The sequence below is a fragment of the Pan paniscus genome, chromosome 8 (genome assembly GCF_029289425.2).
Source record: "Pan paniscus chromosome 8, NHGRI_mPanPan1-v2.0_pri, whole genome shotgun sequence".
Classification (NCBI taxonomy): Eukaryota; Metazoa; Chordata; class Mammalia; order Primates; family Hominidae; genus Pan; species Pan paniscus.
This window is the reverse complement of record NC_073257.2, coordinates 98,715,873-98,738,337: the sequence shown is the minus strand read 5'-3', so window position 1 is coordinate 98,738,337 and position 22,465 is coordinate 98,715,873. Positions and strand designations below refer to the sequence as shown.

Here is a 22,465-nt window from a genome sequence, read left to right as displayed (position 1 = left end):
TTGTGAAGTTCAATGAGAAAAGATACATAAAGTGCCAAGCACTGTGCATAAGCATAGAAGGTGCATGCACACACACACGCAAACAATAAGAAAACTTGTTTCCTTTCCTCTAAAGTCACATTCTGGTTATTAACCTACAAACTATGACATTATCCTGGTCATTTAAATCATTCCAAGCAACTAAAAAAGGACCTGGTATCTATGGCTCAGGTCTGAGCCACTGCCTGGGGCTTCTGCAACACCCCATCTTTCCTCCTAAACTCGCAACCTAATATTACCATACCATTCAACAGCTTGCTTACTCTTTGGGTTACCTTCCCATTAAACCTGGGCTTATAGGGATAATTCAACTAGAAGGTGGAGAGAGGTAACCGCTTCTTAGGAGGAGGGAGCTGCAGAGCCATTTCCAGCCTTGCCTCACTCAGTAATCTGATTTCCCCTCCCAATTCCAGGGCATGTCTTGGCCCTGGTTCCAGGAACAGTCCTGGACAAATGTTGCCAATTCCTAACATAGAGCGTGAACCAGGGAATCAGGATCCCAAAATGGCTGTGTCTTTTATTCTATTGGCCTGAGTCTAGAGTAGCTTTACCAAGAAACTAATGCAGCTTAAACTTCAAGGCTCCTCCCTCACTTCCAAAGACCCCCATGGGTGCTAAGAGTTGCTGGAATATTCTAGGTTGAGAGGGAAAGCTAGTTTGCAATCAGGGAACTTTTTTTTTTTTTTTGAGATGACGTTTCACTCTTGTTGCCCATGCTGAACTGCAATGGTGCAGTCTCACCTTACTGCAACCTCTGCCTCCTGGGTCCAAGCGATTCTCCTGCCTCAGCCTCCCAAGTAGCTGGGATTACAGGCATGCACCACCACACCTGGCTAATTTTTGTATTCTTAGTAGAGATGGGGTTTCACCATGTTGGCCAGGATGGTCTTGAACTCCTGACCTCAGGTGATCCACCTGCCTCAGCCTCCCAAAGTGCTGGGATTACAGGTGTGAGCCACCACGCCCAGCCCAGGGAACATTGTCATGTAAGCTTTTCTGATAACTTGCCTAAGTAGGTTTTAGAAGAAAGTGACCTAGAGTTCTGGGACTCCACTCATTTGTTGTGATTTTGTCCTCATTCTAAATGAATACTCAATTTGGTGTTTGCAGTTACTGTAACCCCTTTTTTTCTTTTCTGTCTTTCTTTTTTCTCTTTTTTTTTTCGAGACAGAGTCTCACTCTGTCGCTTAGGCTGGAGTGCAGTGGTGTGATCACAGCTCACTGCAGCTTCCCTCTCCTGGGCTCAAGCGATCCTCCCACCCTGGCCTGCAGAATATCTGGGACTACAGTCGCATGCTGCCACGCCCAGCTAATTTTATATTCTTTTTTTCTTTTCCTTTTTTTTTTTTTTTTTTTTGAGGTGGAGTCTCATTCTGTCACCCAGGTTGGACTGTAGTAGCACGATCTTGGCTCACTGCAACCTCCACCTCCCAGGTTCAAGCAGTTCTCCTATCTCAGCCTCCTGAGTAGCTGAGATTACAGGCGCACACCACTACACTTAGCTAATTTTTGTATTTTTCATAGAGACAGGGTTTCACCATATTGGTCAGGCTGGTCTTGGGCTCCTGACCTCAGGTGATCCACCCACCTCAGCCTCCCAAATATATTCTTTTTCTTAAAGATGGCCCCACAAAACACTGGATTCCAGGCTGAGTCAGGCCCTTCTCCAATCTGTATCTACTTTTCTACAATGCTTCCCTCTCCTGCAGCTCACCAGAAAGTCACAAGTAGGATGAGAGGGGCTCCGCAGGGATGTGGAGGTGACCACATGCAAGATAGAATTGCCATCACCACTGGCATTCCTTCTACCCCAGGCACACATTGGATGCCTTGCAGTGATCCTTCTTCCACAAATGCTGGGATTCTCCCACATTCCCAGTGCTTCTATTTGAAATAGTTTTCAGGATACCCTGAATTCAGATAATACCCATCCTGAATTCAGCATTGGACATTGTATTAGTTGAGATTCTTTTGGTTGCAAGTGACAGCAACCGAATTTAAACAAGCAGAAGGAAAAAGGCGAGAACTAGACTTTGAACCAGAGTTAGATAAAGGGAATAACTGATTTGCAAATGGAAAGGTATTCTGTAAGAATTTACTTAATAAAATATTTGGGGTTTTGAATAGAATTTGTTTGTGAAAAACAGCACTGTGTTCTCAGCTAAGCAATAACAATTATGGCATTCTTTGGTTATTTCAATTATGGTTTTTTTTTTTTTTTTTTTTGAGATGGAGTTTTGCTCTTGTTGCCCAGGCTGGAGTGCAATGGTGCAATCTCAGCTCACCACAACCTCCGCCTCCCAGGTTCAAGTGATTCTCCTGCCTCAGCCTCCCAAGTAGCTGGGATTACAGGCATGCGCCACCACGCCCGGCTAATTTTGTATTTTTAGTGGAGATGGGGTTTCACTATGTTGGCCAGGCTAATCTCGAACTCCCGACCTCAGGTGATCCACCCTCCTCGGCCTCCCAAAGGGCTGGGGTTACAGGCATGAGCCACCGAGCCCGACCCAAATGGTTATTTCTATGTAAACAGACAGTTTTTAAATAATGTGAAAATACAGGAGTGTTTTGGAAATACTGAGGTGGGAACACCGGCCCGCTGTGGCCAGGACGATGGCACATCATGAGAAGGTAGCACTTGCAGTTGAGAAGTGAGGCTGGAGAGACACAGCGGCCTGGCATATGGGACTTGTAAATGCAGGTTAGTTTGGGCTCTGTTGAGGGATAATGAGAAGACATTTATAAGTTGTGCAGGTCCATTAGATGGTCAGATTTATTTTTGGAGAGATCCTGAATGGGAACGGATTCGGGGGTGGATACGGAGCAAAATGGAGACAAGGAGATCAGTTAGGAAGCTGCTGAGATGATGCAGAGGAGAGATGTTTTTTAAAGGCAGGAGTCCTGAGGATGAGAGGAGAAAACAAATTCAAGACAGGTTCAGGAAGTACATGGGCAGCCTGTGGTAGTTATTTGTTGTCAGAGCAATATGGGAGAAGACACTAGGATGATCCCAGATATTTAGTTCCAATGACCGGGTGGTGCCTACAATTCACTGAAAGAAAGAATACAAGAGGAGAAGCAGGTTGGCTAGGAGGATGAGAACTAAGTCAGTGGCAGCCCTGGAATTCCTCTATGGAAGAGATTCAGTCAGAAGGCATGTGGTATTTGTCTTGAAATTATAGTTACAATTATAAGCATTCTGCATTTATTTAGCATGCATGTTCAGAAAGGATAGCATGGATGGCGGATTATTTGAAGGCCTTCTCAATAGAAGTTTAATCACCTTGTTTAAGCAGACAAGGATATATGAATAACATAAATGTTTTGCATTCAAAGGGAATTTACCAGCCAAATAATAAACTGAAGACCTCGTCTCGCATTATATTTTCATGAAGATTTGCTTAGCTACTTGGTGGCCAAATATTTCAGTTTATTTCTGTTCTACTCCAAATGACTTCATTTCTAGAAAAGTTGCTATATTTCCTTTTATATCATTTGTTTTCAAATAAGTTTAGGGTGAAATCCTCTCATAGCATTTTTTTTTTCTTTTTAATAATGAAGACCCTTCTGAGGGTACTATGTTTAACAAAATCAAACTCATTCTTTTTCAAGGTAATCTGTTTCTAGGAATTACTGAAAGGTAAAAGGAAGTTTTCCATAACATGTATGATTTTTAGCACCTGAATCAGACCTTGAAAGAGCTGTGCAATTACAAATAGAAACCACATCTTATTGTTTTAATACTTCTTGAAGCTATAGCATGGATGACAGAATGTCACATCCTGAATTTGGCATTGGATGTTGTATTAGTTGAGATTCTTTTGGTTGCAAGTGACAGAAACCCAATTTAAACGAGGTCAAGAATAAAGGGAAGGCCAGGTGCGGTGGCTCATGCCTGTAATCCCAGCACTTTGGGAAGCTGAGGTGGGTGGATCACTTGAGGTCAGGAGTTCGAGATTAGCCTGGCCAACATGGTGAAACCCCATCTCTACTAAAAATACAAAAATAAGCCAGGAGTGGTGGTGCATGGCTGTAATCCCAGCTACTTGGGAGGCTGAGGCAGGAGTATTGCTTGAACCCAGGAGGTGGAGGTTGCATTGAGCCAAGATGGCGCCACTGTACTCCAGCCTGGGCGACAGAGTGAGACTCTGTCTCAAAAAAAAAAAAAAAAAAAAAAGAATAAAGGGGAAATTGAGCAAACCAAGGAAAAGATAAGTGTGGAGCCTTGGGAATGACAAGATCCAGAAGCCATCACACTGGCAGAACACTCCGTCTCTCTCATTTCAACTCTTTGCTTTCCAGTGCCTGTTGGCTTCTTTCTCTCCTAGAGTAAACAGACTTTCTTCACACAAGAGGGAACAGAGGGCCTGTTGGACTCATTCTTCCAGCTCAGCCACCAGTAAGAGAAGAGAATCTCTCTCCAAGATCTGGTTTTAGCAGTCTCAGGGAAGAAGAATTCTGATTGTTCTGGCTTGGTTCACAAACCCACTTCTTGAACCAATCATGCACCTAAAGGGGCAGGGTCTGTATCAGAAGAAAGGATAGACGCACATACAGATGGCCAACCATCCAGCCCGTGAAGTAGGTGGGCTTGGGTGGCTGTGGGACATCCACGTGAGGCAGTGAGGCAAAATCTGGACACATGAGCCTGAGGCTCAGAGGACAGCACTGAACTGAAGACATTCTGTCCGATGGCTCAGAAAGTCACTGATTGCCTTGACAAAATTAATGGCAGGATTTATTCCACAAGCTCAGTAGATAGATTAACACATGATCTTTATTCTCAGATAACCCTTCATATGTGTGTTAATAGAGGCTTAACTAGGATCAGACAGTGAAGTTCATAGTTATAAAATAAATTGTTTTTACAAGAAAGCAGACCAGGCGCAGTGGCTCATGCCTATAATCCCAGCACTTTGGTAGGCCGAGGCAGGCAGATCACTTGAGGTCAGGAGTTTGAGACCAGCCTGGCCAACATGGCGAAACACTGTCTTTTCTAAAAATACAAAAATTAGCTGGGCATGGTGGTGCACACCTGTAATTCCAGATACTCAGGAGGCTGAGGCACTAGAATCACTTGAACCCGGAAGGCGGAGGTTGCAGTGATCTGAGATTGCACCACTGCACTCTAGCCTGGGTGACAGAGTAAGACTCTGTTTCAAAAAAAATTTTTTTAATAAAATAAATAAAAATAAATATTTTTTTTGAAAAAAAGAATGTTGGCCGGGTGCAGTGGCTTACTCCTGTAATCCCAGCACTCTGGGAGGCCAAGGCAGGTAGATTTCTTGAGGTCAGGAGTTGAGACCAGCGTGGCCAACATGGCAAAACTTGTCTCTACTAAAAATACAAAAATTAGCTGGATGTGGTGGCAGGCACCTGTAGTCCCAGCTACTCAGGAGGTTGAGGCAGGAGAATCGCTTGAATGTGGGAGGTAAAGGTTGCAGTGAGCCAAGATTGCACCACTGCACTCCAGCCTGGAAGACAGAGTGAGACTTTGTCTCAAAAAAAAAAGTCAAAAAAAAAAAAAGTAAACTCCACAAGAGCAGAAGTTTTTGTCTGCTGTACTCACTGTTGTGTTGTCAGTGTCCAGAGCAGTGCCCGTTCATGTCACTAGTAGGTGCTCAATAAATATTTGTTGAAAGAATGAATGAGCAAATAAGCAAACAATATTTATTCTGTCCACAAATCCTTAGGGGGGCAGAAATTATGTACAAGTTAATTATACCAAATTCTAATTTTTGGTTCATATTTCTGGGCTATTAGTATTTTGTGTGTGTGTGTGTGTGTGAGTGAGTGTAGGAGCCTTTTCTTCTCCATCATCTATTTTTAAAATTGTTATAGCTTTAAGAAGTACTAAAATGATGAGATGTGATTTCTGTTTGTAATTGCACAGTTCTTTCGAAGTCTGATTCAGGTGCTGAAAATCAAATATGGTATGTACAACTTCCCTTTACTCTTCAGTAATTTCTAGAAACAGAATACCTTGAAAAAGAATGAGTTTGATTTTGTTAAACATAGTACCCTCAGAAGGGTCTTCATTATTAAAAAGAAAAAAAAATTCTATGAGAGGTCTTTACTCTGAACTTATTTGAAAACAAATGATGTAAGAGGAAATATGGCAACTTTTCTAGAAATGAAGCCATTTAGAGCAGAATAGAAATAAATTAATTGGAAATATTTTACCGCCAAGTAGCTAAGTTAACAAACCTTTATGGAAATATAATGCGAGATGAGGTCTTCGGTTTATTATTTGCGTGGTAATTCCCTTTGTATGCAGAACATTCGTGTTATTCACATATCCTTGTCTGTTTAAACATGGTGATTACACTGCTATTGAGCATCAGGGCAAGCAAGTTGTGTTTATTCCCACAGAATGTTTTGTTTTGTCTCCAACTTTTATTTGTGGCCATATAGAAGTAAGCTACTTCTGATGTGACATGAAAAATTTTACACAGAAAAATCTGTATTTGCACATCCTTTGGGGGGCTTTATTTTTGCTAAAAAGTAGAATTCACACAGGCAAAAAAAAAAAAAAAAAAACACATGCAAAATATTTTTGTGCACACCTTTAACAGGCTACATTCCACTTCTGAAATCTTTCCAAAAACAAAACAAAAAATCCCAAAGCCAGAATACTGAGTTAAAAAGTTAACACATTATAAAAGCTAGGTTCCTAACACAAACACTGCAGATATAAGCTGCAGATATAAGTCACTCCATTGCAAAAAGTTGTGATTATAATTTTTTTTTTTTTTTTTTTTTTGCAACGGAGTTTCGCTCCTGTTGCCCAGGCTGGAGTGCAATGGCATAATCTCGGCTCACTGCAACCTCCGCCTCCAGGATTCAGGAGATTCCTGCCTCAGCCTCCCAAGTAGCTGGAACTACAGGCGCCTGCCACCACACCTGGCTAATTTTGTGTATTTTTAGTAGAGATGGGGTTTCACCATATTGGCCAGGCTGGTTTCAAACTCCTGACCTCAGGTGATTCACCTGCCTCGGCCTCCCAAAGTGCTGGGATAACAGGCGTGAGCCACTGTGCCTGGCCTATAAATGTTAAATTAATGTCAACAATGAGGAGACAAGAAATGTAGCTCCAAAGTGTGCTCCCCACCATGGATTATGAAAAATTTTGTTTAGTGTTGTAGGACATCCAAATGTAAACTTGAGCTAGACACGGCCTTACTCCTGACACTACACCAGACTCACAGACACTGAGTGAACCACACTCAAAACTACCTTCTTTTCCTGCTACCTTTTAAGTGGTTTTTTTTTTTTTTTTTTTCTGCTAGTTTTGTCTTTTTGGCAAATAGGAGTCCCTCAGAATCTACACTTGCTCTGAAATGTAGAAAAATTGATTCAATAAAGGACGGTGGTGAAACTGTCCTTTGAGATATTTTACTTTTCTTCTTAAAGATCATACACTTTTTAATGATCGTGTGTGTGTGTGTGTGTGTGCAAACCCTTTAAAAAGAGATTTTGGAAACTGAATTCTGGGAATTTTTTTTTTTTCCTTCCTCAAGACCAGTCCCTGATAATTGAATAGATAGTTTTTGGAGAAAACGACTTAGAGCCTGTCAGTACAGTCAGCAACCTCCTTGTCCCTGCATATTTGAACTTTCCAAAAATAACAGAATGCTCCAAGGTACTTGTCTGCAGCTCCTGACAAATCTCCAGGCAGTCCCAGCAGATTTTACTCTGCCTGCTGCTTTGTATTCACCTTCTCACAGATCCAAAGGTAGGAAGGGCCCTGTGGCAGGAGCACATCCATGTCCCTCCCTGGTGCTCCCTGGGGGAGACTGGTGGCTTCGTGCTTGGAAAAAATAGGGACTTCCTGCAGCTAGGGACATAGCTAGCTGCTTCCTTCTCCCTCATGGAGAAGAGACACTCAGGTAAGATGGCAGTCCCCTGGAAGTCTCAGTCCTTAGAAGAAAAGAGTTCTAATACATTCCCATAAAACATTTCAAACGTGCAAAGATAAAAATCCAAAACAGGAGTGAGGACAGAATAGAGTGAGTTGGAAGAGAGCCTAAATATCGTGCTCAAGTGAGAAACATCCACGCAAACTGCCTGCTTCAATGCCATGTTTTCGATGAGCATATTAACAGGGCTTCCTAAAAAGAAAAGCGACTACACTGTTTCCAACCACAGAATCTAAGCTGCCTTCTTTATCACCAAACAGCTTTAAGATGCTTACCTAACTCAAACTATCACTAGTATAAAGTAGTTTGAAGGCCCCTCTACTTCAATAAATACTTAAATAATAGCTAGATCAACTCAGCTCATACATTTTCAAAATATTGGCCGAAACAGCAAATGCATATATATCAGTGCATCTGTTCCTTCCAGCAGTTAACACAATTGTACAAACTCAGTGTGCTGCATTTAAAGGAACATTTGAAAAGGATGATGCAGACCTGAAGGTGGGAGGCCCTGCCTCCTCGTGTGTTCTTACTGAGGGTGGCAGAAAGTAAGTTTCCTCTTCCCCACCCAGAGTTTGGGCATGTGAGCCTATTCTGCCATCCTGTTTCAGACACTGTCTCTCTGTCTCTCTTCTTTTCCACAGGCCACCAAGCCTATTTGAGATGGAGGGTACTGGGGGAGACGTCATAAGTGAGCAGTCACAAGTTGGGGTGAAATTCATGCACACGACTGGACACTCATGCTAACGAACCCTTAAAGCTAAACAAAGGCCAAAGACAACCCAAAGCCTTTAAAAAAATCTCTCACACATCACAGAGCAAAACTGGAAAAACCCAACTCTACTTTCCCATCACAATTCAAAAAGGAGCTAAGCCTTCTGGGGATGTTGAATGTTTCAGACTGAGAGAGGGTGGCTGACAGGGCCATCTTTTCTCAGCTGTCTGCAACCTGAGCCAGAGCCCTTCCTGGAGCCCTGGCAATTGCCCAGTGGCTCCCAGAAGACATCTCTTTGGATGTCCGGGCTCCCATTAGAAGGTTTTAAGTTTGTTCAAGGTCTGAAGTCTGATGCGCAGAGGTAGCTCCATGACGCTAGTAATGGAATAACACTTCCTTTTTTGGTGAGGAAAGCCCAATGGGTCTTAGCTAACAAGCTCTCAGCTATGACTCTAAAAATACCCTGCAGTGAGTGCTGTTTGGCACTTCAATTTGTTTGCCAGGGGAGCGCTTAAGAACTCCACAGAATGCTTCAGATTCTCCACAGCTGCTCTGAGCTCTGTCCTCCTCTGGTGACCAAAGCAAGTGTATCGCTTTGGGAAAGCTGCTTGTTGCTTTTCACTTTTGAGTTCTTGGAATTCTGCTCTAAATGTCTGAAGTACAATTCCAGTCTTGGATTAATAACTAGCTTGGTTTTGAGTCTTCATTTGGCTCCTAGTCTGAACTATGCAAATGCACAATCTGTGTACAGAAGAAAAAACCTAAAATTATACTTCCAAAGGGCTCAGTCGCTTCCTCTCTCTCCCCATTCCCCTCAGAAGAAACATCAGCCTCCCGAATCCTTTGTTGCCAGCAGCAGGAGCAGCTCCGGGCCTCGTCAGCACAGGCGGCCTTGGCCGCCTACAAGTTGATGGTGTGTGCGTGCTTCTTGCACAGGGGTCTGTCCTTCTTGGAGTAGAACGGCTGCCCCTCCAGATTCACATGGCAGACCTGGAGCAGAGAACAGACCTGCGTGAGACCCACGTGGCACAGAGCATGAGCAGATTTCAATCACTTTTTTAAGAAAACGCCCTGGCCAGGCGTGGTGGCTCAGTCCTGTAATCCCAGCACTTTGGGAGGCCAAGGCAGGCAGATCACTTGAGGTCAGGAGTCCAAGACCAGCCTGGCCAACATGGCGAAACTCCATCTCTACTAAAAATACAAAAATTAGCCAGGGGCATGTTGGCATGTGCCTGTAATCCCAGCTACTCGGGAGGTTGAGGCAGAAGAATCTCTTGAACCCGGGAGACAGAGGTTGCAGTGAGCTGTGATTGTGCCACTGCACTCCAGCCTGGGCAACATAGCAAGACTCTCTAAAGCAAACAAACAAACAAACAAACAGCCTTGCCCCATGCATTCCAGAGAAAAGGCAACAGCCTATTTCTCCCACTATGAATTCTTAATGACGGAAGCAGAGTACATGAGTTGGACTATATAAAAACTAAGATTCCTGAAGAACAGAATAAAATCAAATGAAATTAATTAAATTTAATGGAATAGAGAAAATATACACTATGAAGCTGACCAATTCATGCTATCCAAAATGTATAGAGTCAATACAAGTTCACAAGTCAATATACCACAGAGAGGATTCACGTCTAAAGAAAATCATTAGTAAACTAACAAACACATCAGAGAAGATTGTACTCACTAATAATTAAAGAAAAAGCAAATTAAAACTCCCCTGACTCCAGGCGCAGTAGCTGATGCCTGTAATCCCTACACTTTGGAAGGTCAAGGCAGGAGGATCGTTTGAGGCCAGGTGTTTGAGACCAGCCTGGGCAACATAGTGAGCCTCTGTCTCTACCAAAAAAAAAAAAAAAAAAAAAAAAAGAAAGAAAGAAAAGAAAATTAGTTTAAAAAATTACAAGAAAAACTGCCCTGAGATACCACTAGACACATATTAATCTAGCAAGACAAATAAAACAAAAAAACCTCAATGGCCTGTCACCTTTAACCTAATATGCCTGTAGCCAAAAAGCTTAAAAAAAAAAAAAGTATTCAATCAAAAATCAGCAATGCCAAAAAGGAACAAGGCCTACTCGTGCACTGCTAGAGACACGTGAGTGAGCTCAGTGTTCCATAGGGAATCTGGCCATGTTGAACAAGAACCATTGAGATGTGACTACCCTGTAACCCAGTAATGCCATGCTAGAGAATTTTATCCTGCAGAAGCAACTCTGCAGAACAACAAAACAACCTGTGCTCAACTAGAAACTGAAAACTACTAAAATTTCTCTCAATAGGGAGATGATTTAGTAAATTTTCATGGTGTATTTTTCCAATGGAATGCCACCATTTAAAAAGAGAGATGGGCCAGGCATGGTGGCTCACGCCTGCAATCCCAGCATTTTGGGAGGCCGAGGCAGGAGGACCACGAGATCAGGAGTTTGAGATCAGCCTGACCAACATGGTGAAACCTTGTCTCTACTAAAAATACAAAAATTAGCCGGGTGTGGTGGTGCGCACTGGTAATCCCAGCTACTCAGGAGGCTGAGGCAAGAGAATCACTTGAACCCGGAAGACGGAGGTTTCAGTGAGCTGAGATCGCGCCACTGTACCCCAGCCTGGGCGACAGAGCGAGATTCCGTCTCAAAAAAAAAAAAAAAAAAAAAAGGTAGATATGGAAAAGTATGCAGAGAAATATACAAAAAAAAAAAAAAGAGATGAAATTCTTTTTTTTTTTTGAGATGGAGTCTCACTCTGTCACCCAGGCTGGAGTGCAGTGGCGCGATCTCAGCTCACTTCAACCTCTGCCTCCCGGATTCAAGCAATTCTCCTGCCTCAGCCTCCCTAGTAGCTGGGATTACAGGCGCCCACCACCATACTCAGCTAATTTTTTTTGTAGTTTAGTAGAGACAGGGTTTCACCATGTTGGCCAGGCTGGTTTCAAACTCCTGACCTCAAGCAATCCACCTGCTTTGGCCTCCCAAAGTGCTGGGATTACAGGCGTGAGCCACCACGCCCAGCCCAAGAGATGAAATTCTATATCCCCATGATGACAACATATAGTCTGAGGCTGGAGGCATCCCAGAAAGAAGAGAACTAATTAATATTTGTGGGGACTACCATGGACCAAGCAGGATGCCAGACACTCTATATACAGCAGCTCATTTAATTCTCATGAAAACCTTATAAAGTAGGTAAGCCTTTCTCCCACTTCACAGCTGAAAAAACTGGGGCTCAGAGGGCCCATATGTCTTCCTTAAGTCACAGACCTAGTAAGTTGTAGGCTGGGAATCTCTGTCCATGTCTGTAAGACTCCAGTTCTATGCTAATTTTTCCCCTACCCCATAGAAGAAAGGGACTGTGTTTACTTGAAATTGATCTGGGTTTATGGGTTTGTACAGATGTAGCCCTCTGAGTTTGCTGGACTACTAGTATGTAAGCTGGGCCCTGGGTTGGCAATATGCCAGTAGGTCAGAGTCTGCCAGGAAATCACATTGGCTGGCATGGGTCCCAGCCTAGGAGAGGGCAGTGAAGATCCCTGCTGGGGGGCAGAATTGGGAGCCATCTCCAGGACACTGACATCAAGAGGAGTGCACGTGGAGTCCCCACATACAGGTATCCCCCATGGAGACAGAGAAATCACCCCCTTGAGTTGAGCTTGGGGCAATATGCATGTATTCAGTCCAAGAGAGTTGGAGAGGAAAAGGGCACCACGCTAGCCCCATGTGCAAGGCTCTGATGGTCCAGTTGGGGACGTTATACCTAGGATCACACAGGGCTTCCAGTGGGTTCTGGGAGCTAATGAGCTGCAAAAGTGTTTGAAAACATCCCAGGTGGATGCAGTGATGCTGAGTATAACCAGGCTCGTGTGGAGGCCTCAAGCTGCTGGTGACAATTTAAAGACTATGCAAAAAGATGGACACCCAAGATCTAACTGGTGAGAATGGGCTTTAGGGAAGACAGAAAGGCATCTCTGGAATGAGTCAGCCTGTCAATGACTGCAGCTGTGGGTGGGAGACCATACCTGGACTGGGACAATGCTGGTTGCTTGTGAGAACTTTGGGATGAGTCAGGCTGGGGAGAGAAGGTGTCCAGGGACTGAAGACCAACAAATGAGAAAGGGACAGAACCTCAAAGATGGCTCATAGGTGAGATGGGGCTGAGGGTGGGAACCCTCATAAGGAGTTGTGCCCAGTGTCTTCTTGGTGCAAGGTGGCTTCATGGTGGAGGAGGCCTTCTGCCCACCCAGCACAGGGGGCAACAGGGATGGTCCAACCCCCAGGCTCTGTGGCTGGGTGACATCAGGGCCTGGCTATAAAAGGGTAGCGACCATGGACAGTGCTGACTGCAAGTCCCAGCAGAGTTAGGGTAATAAACTAGGCCAGCTGCAGCAGCCCCTAGGTCTGCCTACAAAAGTTATATTACTGCCCATCCCCTCCTGATACCCGCACCAGTGGGGAAGGGCAAGACTTAGAGCAAAAGAGGGATGGGTAAGACATTTTTCCTCCACTAAGGTCGGACCCTTTCCATTGGAACTCAAGTGTCGACGCCAGACAGAAGCTTAACTTTCACCCTGACCCACAGTGCACTTCTCAGGCTCCCAGCCTTCACTTTATATGCTTTGGACTTGAGGGACACTGTCCTGTTCTACTTTTGAATTGCTCACATCTGTTGCTTTGTTCACCTTTCAAGATTCTAGATTCCGTCAGGGTAGAGACTTGTTCTGGAACACTCTTGTACTGCCCAAATGCCAGGAATATTTGGTAAACTGAGTTAGTCTAAAGAATGTGCTATCCTGAGATCTCACTGGTGAGAAAACAGCACATCAGCTGGGAGAGCTACTCCAGATCTTTCTCTTACTAATTTTTTGGAAGTTACAGGAAAATACATGCTCATCAAAAGTGATTTGGAAATATGAAGTGATAGAAAGAGGACCAAAAAAAAAAAAAAAAAAAAAAAAATCCCTCAAGTCCCTCAAAGTTTTCCAATCAAAAGATTTCTTCCCAATGTTAAGACCATGTTCCGGCTGGGTGTGGTGGCTCACACCTGTAATCCCAGCACTTTGGGAGGCCGAGGTGGGTGGCTCATGAGGTCAGGAGTTCAAGACCAGCCTGGCCAAGATGGTGAAACCCCGTCTCTACTAAAAATACAAAAATTAGCCAGGTGTGGTGGCAGGCGCCTATAATCCCAGCTACTCAGGAGCCTGAGGCAGAGAATTGCTTGAACCTGGGAGGTGGAGGTTGCAGTGAGCCAAGATCGCACCACTGCACTCCAGTCTGGCGACAGAGCAAGACTTTGTCTCAAAACAAACAAACAAACAAACAAACAAACAAAAGAACCATGTTCCACTTTGCTATATGTTGACAGAGCAGTGAGTATCATGCAGGCTGGTTTGGAGGGAGACCTAACGATCTCCATGTTGATCCTCTAAAGGGCAGTGCTATGGGCCTCTCACAGGCTGGACTTCACTCTCTGGAACTTATTTGTAATATCAGCCTTAGCCACCCCAAGCTTTACGCCTTCTTCTGGTCTCTCTCTTGGACTTTTGCTGTTGTGACTCAGCTGAAATTGCGAGGCTTGCAGAAGCAGACCCACACTCACCTTTGCCACGATTCCCTCTGCATGTGACACAGACCTCTCATCAGCCTGCCCATGGAAAACAGGCCTTCTGTGCCACTGTCTTCCTGGACCTTCCCCAAGTCTCTTGGATCCTTCCAGAAGTTGGGTAACCAGATGTGCAGGCAGTGCCTCAGGACTAGACAAGCCATGGCTTGAATGTAAGGTTCAGAGAGCCCTGTGCTGTGCCTGACACAGGGGAGCTATGACTCTGCAGGGGACAAACCCAAAGCCAGTATACTTACACCATTGTCTCTTTTTGGAGGGGATGTATTTAAAACACCCTAAAAGACAACTAGAGAATCTGTTCAAAGAGCTAGAAAATCAGAGTGTTAAGGGGTTGAATTGTATTCCACAAAATTCACATGCAAGAAGGCAGAGTTTGCCGTGAGCCGTGATCATGCCATTGCACCCCAGCCTGGGCAACAAGAGGGAAACTCCATCTCAAAAAAAAAAAAAAAAAAAGGAGACCCACACAGAGACAGACACACTCAGAGGAGAATGTCATGTGAAGACACACACAGAGGGGAGACAGGCTTGTGACAATGGAGGCAGGGATTGGAGTTACACAGCTGCAAGCCAAGAAATGCCAAGGATTGCTAGCAACCGCTAGTAGCTCGGAGAGAGACTATGGCCTCCTGTCAGCACCTTGATTTAGGACTTCTGGCCTCCTGAACTGTGAAAGCATTCATTTCTGTTGTTTGAGCCATCAGTTTGCAGTAATTTGTCAAGACAGCCCTAGCAAACCGACACACAGAGTGAATACAGTGTGTCCCACAGATGGCGGGGTATGGAAGCGAAGTGTGGAACCAAAAGTATATGGCCGTAAACTTTATGACTAGGGTCATCCTATGTCAGAAGTCTATAAAAATTATTCAAGTAAAAACTGTACAGATATTTCATACATTTCCAAAATTTACCTTGAGACACTCTGGTTAAAAAAAAATAGTAGAGGTGTCTTAATTTTCCCAAATCGGCCAGGCGTGGTGGCTCACGCCTGTATTCCCACAACTTTGGGAGGCCAAGGTGGGTGAATCACCTGAGGTCAGGAGTTTGAGACCAGTCTGGCCAACATGGTGAAATCCCCTCTCTACTAAAAATACACAAAATTAGCCAGGCATGGTGGCATGTGCCTGTAGTCCCAGCTACTCAGGAGGCTGAAGCAGAAGAATCGCTTGAACCCAGGAGGCAGAGGTTGCAATGAACCGAGATCATGCCACTGTACTCCAGCCTGGGCAACAAGAGCAGAAACTCCATCTCAAAAAAAAAAAAAAAAAATCTCAAATCGAGATTAGGCAATGACAGATTGACATTAGGGGGCTTTCTCAGGGATGACTGTTTCCTACCTCTCCTTCAGAGTCTAAATGTCTGTAGGCTCACCATCATGTGCCCACCCCAACCCAAAACCCTCAGAAGGAAAATGCCAGTCTCATACTAAAAGTGACCCGGCTGTTCAGCAGAAATAAGTAGCACACAGTTAATAGTTAATCCAGGGCTTATCTCCTGGCAGCTATATATCAGGAAAGGACCACTTAGGAAAATAAAATGGTACTCAGTCTTGCTTTCCAAAGGTGCTACCAAGAGAAACCCTATCTCAGCTTTTCATAGGATTAGTCAGCTCCAATCTAGTGTTTGGGGTAACAATTTGGAGGGGAAAACCTTCAAGTCACTCCATCATATCTGAAGTGACATATAACCATGGGAAGCCAACTGCCACTCTCAAAGCCAAGCATCATCTGCTGCTTTTGCCCACTGACAACACTGCTGGTGAGACAAGCCGCTGGTTTGCCAAACCCTGGGACACTCTGTTGTCCTTAACGAAATGGAAAGTAACAAAGCCACATTGGTTTATAAATAATTATTAGGAATGAAACTTTGTTCGACTGTGATGTATCGAGGCATCATGGTGTTTGCCAGCTTTTAAAAATGATCAGGATGTCAGAAAGCTAGCGTGGCAAGGTATGTAGAGGTTGGTCATCTGGCTCCCACTTCCTCCCTCCTGCCTCTTCTCAGAAAGCCAGAGCCCCAAGCTAGAGACATACTGCGCAAATGAAGCAGGTGTCGTGCCAAGTGTGGCCCAGGGCTTCGATAAACTTGTCGCCAGCCTCCACGGGGAAATCGCAGCCATGGCACTTGGTGCTGAACAGATTGATGTAGTCTGAAATGAAAAGCAGAGTGAAGACCACGCACCCGGGGGGGGCAGCGGGGACCCAAGCCAAGACAAACCCCAAATCAGTGGGCAGAAGCAGGGGGTGAAATCTAATTGGTTGTTTGTCATCTCACAGATGAAATACTCAGTTACATGACTGATAGTTTTCCATTTTCCAATCATTGCATTGATGTTGTTCAGACCCAGGCTTAGACACCATCTTGTGCTGGTTTGATTTGCAAACACTTTCTGGAATTGTCATCAACCTTCTGCAGGGAGATTGTCTCCTCTGCTTCTGTCACCTCTAATAGACCAAACGGATCAAGCCCCAAAGAGAAAACAATCCACATTTCCAAACATCTATGCTTAGTTTGGAAGAAGGTGGGTCCAACGTATTTAAGAGTTATAGAATTTTCTTTGCTTGGCCATTCTTCTGTCATGGGGCATTTGTGTTGACAACAAGTTTTTACTACTATAAACAGTATTTGAACTACTTTATTGGGGCATGTCCTCCTCCTTCTTCCCTACCCCCAACCAAGGAGATAATGCTATTAAATATTATTGATATGATGCTTTGCAATTTACCAAGCATTTTCACATGGATGGTGTTATTTACAAGTGTCTCAATGTCAGGGACTACATCTTAGCTTTCTTTGCACTCCCAGCACAATGCCTGACACACAGTCAATATCCAAAACATATATAGGGAATGAATGCATTAACCAATCAATCAGTTCATCAATGAATGAAACTGATCATCACAAAATCCCTCAGAAATTGAACTATTATTATGTTTTTGTTTTGTTTTGTGGATGAGAAAATTGAGACTCAAAGAGGTGAAGGGCCCAGCCAGCATCCCACAGCTGAAGCACAGTGGGTCAGGTTCTGTGCTCCTTCACCAGGGCAGCTGTCCTCTCTAGGCCCAAAGGGGCTACAGTTCTACCACACTGACTGTAGAACATCTCTAGATTATTCTAGAAAAGCTCCATCCCGTTTACAAAGCCTTCATCCCTCCTGAGAAGTGTACGCATTCCTCCATAACTCTTCCACAGTTGGCTTTTTCTTAAGTGATTTCCTGTTCTTCTTGTGGATAGTATGTCCATTCATTGTCTTAGACCACGTCTTACTGAGTGCCAGTGTGCCATGGGGGTTACAAAATTGGACTCTGAATAAAGGAAGAGCTGGGTTCAAATCCCAACTCTATTAAGAAATGTTCAAACCTGGGGCAAGTGGCGTAACTTCTCAAGGCCTCAACCTTCTCATCTATATAATGGGAATAATTATTGTACCGAACTCATGGGGTTTTGAGTGGATTAAATAAGATAATGTAAGTGAAGTATTTGGCACAAACACTCAAAAATGTTGGCTCTTATTTTGAAAGTCTTCATAACTGATGCAAAGAGGGAAAGGAACAATGATTTGAGTGCCATTATGCCTCCTGTTTAATCCTCATGACATCTCTGTGAAGAGATAATATTCCCTATTTATTTATCTATTTTATTTATTTATTTATTTATTTATTTATTTATTTATTTATTTATTTTGCGACGGAGTCTCACTCTGTCACCAGGATGGAGTGCAGTGGCATGATCTCAGCTCACTGCAACCTCCGCCTCCTGGGTTCAAGCAATTCTCCTGCCTCAGCCTCCCAAGTAGCTGGGAGGGCAGGCACGCGCCACCACACCCAGCTATATATTTTTATTTTTAGTAGAGATGGGGCTTCACCATGTTGGCCAGGATGGTCTCGATCTCTTGACCCTGTGATCCACCCGCCTCTGCCTCCCAAAGTTCTGGGATTACAGGCGTGAGCCACCGCGCCCAGCCTATTTATTTTTTGAGGCGGACTCTCACTCTGTCACCCAGGTGGAGTGCAGTGGCACAATCTCAGCTCACTGCAACCTCTGTCCCCCAGGGTTCAAGTAGTTCTCCCACCTCAGCCTCCCAAGTAGCTGGGATTGCAGGCATGTGCCACCAAGCCTGGCTAATTTTTGTATTTTCAGTAGAGACAGGGTTTCACCATTTTGGCCAGGCTGGTCTTGAACTCCTGACCTCAAGTGATCCACCTGCCTCGGCCTCCCAAAGTGCTGGGATTACAGGCATGAGCCACCGCGCCCAGCCTAGTATTCCCATTTTAAAGGGGAGGAAACTGACTGGAGAGGTTCCATCACAGAAGTCATAAGGAGTAGCCCCAGTCCTGATGGACTCCAACGTTCATCCTCCTTCTATGGCTTTACGCTGTCTCCAGCTCCTTATCAGCCTGGCATTGAGCTTTGATCAGTTACACTTATCTCTTGCATGTGTTTTCCAATATATAGCTTCCCCTTTTGTGCTTAATTGTAGCTTGTCATGCAAATGCTCTTATGTATCCCAGTCCATCAATCTTCTCTGATGGAACACTTAATTTCTTTAGTAGGCAGAAATGCATTGCCTTGCCAGAGCTAAGAAAACATCGTTCTGCTTCCTTTAGAAAGTTACCGCCCAGGTTGCAGTTCACTCTGTGCTCTGCAAGAACTTACTACTATCTGGTATGGGCTGACCCGTCTCCACCTGAGGACAAGCCCTGCACCCACTTACGACTTCTTTCTCATCACTCCCAGGTGGTCTCATGGTGCCCTGGACTTTCTCTTACACCTCCATGCCTCTGTGCAAACCAGGCCCTGGGCTTGAAAAACCATCCCCACTTTCTGTACCTGAGAGAATCTCTGCAATCCTTTGTGCTAGGCTGTCCTTCAGGGAAGTCTTCATGCCCTACATACCCCAACCAAGAGTGATGAGATGGCCTTGCTGAAGGCTTTCCCTGGCCTTCCCTCCTCCATTTATCCATGCATCCTATCCATTCATCCATCATCTTTTTTTTTTTTTTTTTTTTTTTAGATTGAGTCTTGCTCTGTCACACAGGATGGAGTGCAATGATGTGGTCACAGTTCACTGCAACCTCAACTTCCTGGGCTCAAACCATCCTCCCACCTCAGGCTCCTGAGCAGCTGGGACCACAGGTGTGCACCACCACGGTCGGCTACTTTAATTTTTTTTTGTTTTAGAGATGGGGTCTCCCTATATTGTCCAAGCTGTTCTTGAACTCCTGGGCTCAAGGGGTCCTCCTGCCTTGGCCTCCTAAAGTACTATGATTACAGGCGTGAGCCACCAAGCTGGGCTGTGTTCCATATTTAAATAAATATAAAAATTAAATTAAATGGTTCAAACAACCTAATTAAATAGTGATTCCTTCTCTTACTGGCTTTTCACAGATTAAGCTATTAAAGTGGCTTGAATTGGCCAGGTGCGGTGGCTCACGCCTGTAATCCCAGCACTTTGGGAGGTCGAGGCAGGTAGATCACGAGGTCAGGAGTTCAAGACCAGCCTGGCCAAGATGGTGAAACCCCCCCATCTCTACTAATAATACAAAAATTAGCCAGGCCTGTTGGTGGGAGCCTGTAATCCCAGCTACTTGGGAGGCTGAGACAGAGAATTGCTTGAACCCAGAAGGCGGAGGTTGCTGTGAGTCAAGATAGCATGCCACTGTACTCCAGCCTGGGTGACAGAGCGAGACTCTGTCTCAAAAACAAAACAAACAAACAAACAAAAAGGCCAAGCACGGTGGCTCACGCCTGTAATCCCAGCACTTTGGGAGGCCAAGGTGGGCAGATCACGAGATCAGGAGATCGAGACCATCCTGGCTAACATGGTGAAACCCTGTCTCTACCAAAAATACAAAAAATTAGCTGGGTGCAGTGGTGGGAGCCTGTAGTCCCAGCTACTTGGGAGGCTGAGGCAGGAGAATTGCATGAACCCCAGAGGTGGAGCTTGCAGTGAGCCAAGATCGCGCCACTGCACTCCAGCCTGGGCAACAGAGCGAGACTCCATCTCAAAAACAAAACAAAACAAAACAAAGGCTTGAATTTACTTCTGGAATGCCTTGTCTTGCCCACTGATTCATTTTTCTGTTTTAAATTTGATTCCATATGATTTGGAGAATTATCACTTTGTTTTAAAATTTGGTAGCACGGGTCTGATACTAACACTTTTTTTTTAAGTTGGTGTTTTTCTTCACAACTTCTGCAAAAGTTATTTCTGCAAAAGGAGAACATTGCTGGTACCGAACAAAGTCTATGCATGGGCCTTTTCCACAAGGAGTATAATCTAGCTCCTCATATATTTATTCCTTCCTTTATTTCTCCCTTTAAGTCTTTCTAATTTTCTTTGACTCTCTCTTGTCCCAAGCTGAATTACTACCCTCACATTTAATGGATTTTATTGCTATTGTAAAAGGATTTCTGTCCATCAAATTGCAGGTGCTCTGTGTTGAAAAGGGGCTTGGTACTTTTCTAGAGCAATGGTTCCCAAACATCAGAAGCACATGGAGGGTTTGTTGAAACACAGCATGCCAGGCTCCCCTCCAGAGTTTCTGATTCACCAGATCTGGGGTGGGGCCTGAAGATCTGCATTTCTAACAAGTTCTCAGGTGATGTTGCTGCTGGTGTTGGGACCACACTTTGAGAAACACTTCTGATTCCCACACCTAACTGAAACACCTGGGTAGGGTGGGGCACCCTATGAAATGCTGCTTCTGTGGGTCTGAGGTAGGTCTGAAACAATCTATTTTCTCTCTAGTTTGTTAAGTTCCCTAGGTGACCATGATGCCAGGTTCGGGAACTGCTCGGGTGCAGGTTCATCTGTGAAGGGCTGACCCACCTCTCTCTCTCCTTTATATGCAGATGTCAGCTTATCTTTGCAGCCAGCTGAAGCATTTTTCAGCCTAGACCCTATCATTCTGGCTCAATCTGCAGATTTGACAGGACTCCCTTCTGTGTCTTCTTCCAAATTGTTGATTAAAATGACGAGATGTAAAAATGAAGTTTCACCTCATACCCATTAGGATAGCTACTATTTTTTAAAAAACAGAAAATAACAAGTGTTTGCAAGGCTGCGGAGAAATTGGAACCTTTATTCTCTGTTAATGGGTTTGTAACACAGTGCAGCCGTTATGGAAAACAGTATGAGGTTCCTTACAAAATCAAAAATAGAACAGAATCAAAAATAGGCACGGTGGCTCATGCCTGTAATCCCAGCACTTCAGGAGGCCAAGGCAGGAGGATTGCTTGAGCCCTGGATTTCAAGACCAGCCTGGGCAACATAGCAAGACCTCATCTCTACAAAAAATTATGAAAATTAGCTAGGCATGGTAGCGGATGTCTAAAGTTCCATCTACAGGCTGAGGTGGGAGGATCAACTGGGTCTCTCCAGTTACCTAGGTCTGAAGGTAAATCTGCTTCCTCACTGTCTTCTCTTAACGCTAGACCGTCTTCTTCCTGGATCTTCTTACTCAAAACATCATTTTTGAGAATCTTTTCGGGGGAGTTGCTATGATGAGGGGCAGCAGTGATAATGGAAATCTATCATTCTTTCAAAAGCCTCAGACACAAATTGCGGCTTATCTCAAATAATAGAAGTTATAATGCTTTTAGTAGAAGAATAACAGCAAGTTGTATAAGCATAACAGCTCTTTTTTTAACTACCGATCAATATCATATGCTCATGAGAAAGGAAAGGTCTGGTATTATCTTCTCCCTTTTACAGATATAGAAACTGAGGCACAGAGTAACTAGGTGACTTGTTTCAGGTCATTCAGTTAACTTCAGAGCTGGGAAGGGCATTTACTAGTACAAGAACCCAAGACGTTTCTTTTCTTTCTTTCTTTCTTTTTTTCAGATGGAGTCTCACTGTGTCGCCCAGGCTGGAGTGCAATGGCAGTATCTCAGCTCACTGCAACCTCTGCCTCCCGGGTTCAAGCGATTCTTCCACCTCAGCCTCCCGAGTAGCTGGGATTGCAGATGCCCGCCATCATGCTCGGCTAATTTTCGTATTTTTGTAGAGATGGGGTTTCACCATTTTGGCCAGGCTGGTCTTGAACTCCTGACCTCAGGTGATTCGCCTGCCTTGGCCTCTCAAAGTGCTGGGATTACAGGCGTGAGCCACCGCGCCCAGCCAAAACGTTTATTTTCTAATTTACAGTCAGGGGAAAGAAGTTTTATTTTGTTT

General features: G+C 44.4%; 1 protein-coding gene across 6 annotated transcripts in view; it reads right to left on the bottom strand.

Moving 5' to 3' along the window:
• Positions 1 to 5,683: 5,683 nt before the first annotated feature.
• The window catches only part of LDB3 (LIM domain binding 3), a 70,180-nt gene continuing 53,398 nt past the window's right edge, over positions 5,684 to 22,465 (bottom strand). For all 6 annotated transcript variants that reach the window (XM_034931022.2, XM_034931028.2, XM_034931024.2 and 3 more), the window contains 2 exons: positions 16,320 to 16,435; positions 5,684 to 9,663 (listed from right to left, as the gene is read on the bottom strand). In XM_034931022.2, the coding sequence (XP_034786913.1) occupies positions 9,574 to 9,663; positions 16,320 to 16,435 (206 nt within the window). In that variant the 3' untranslated portion in view covers positions 5,684 to 9,573. The remainder of the gene's footprint in view (positions 9,664 to 16,319; positions 16,436 to 22,465) is intronic.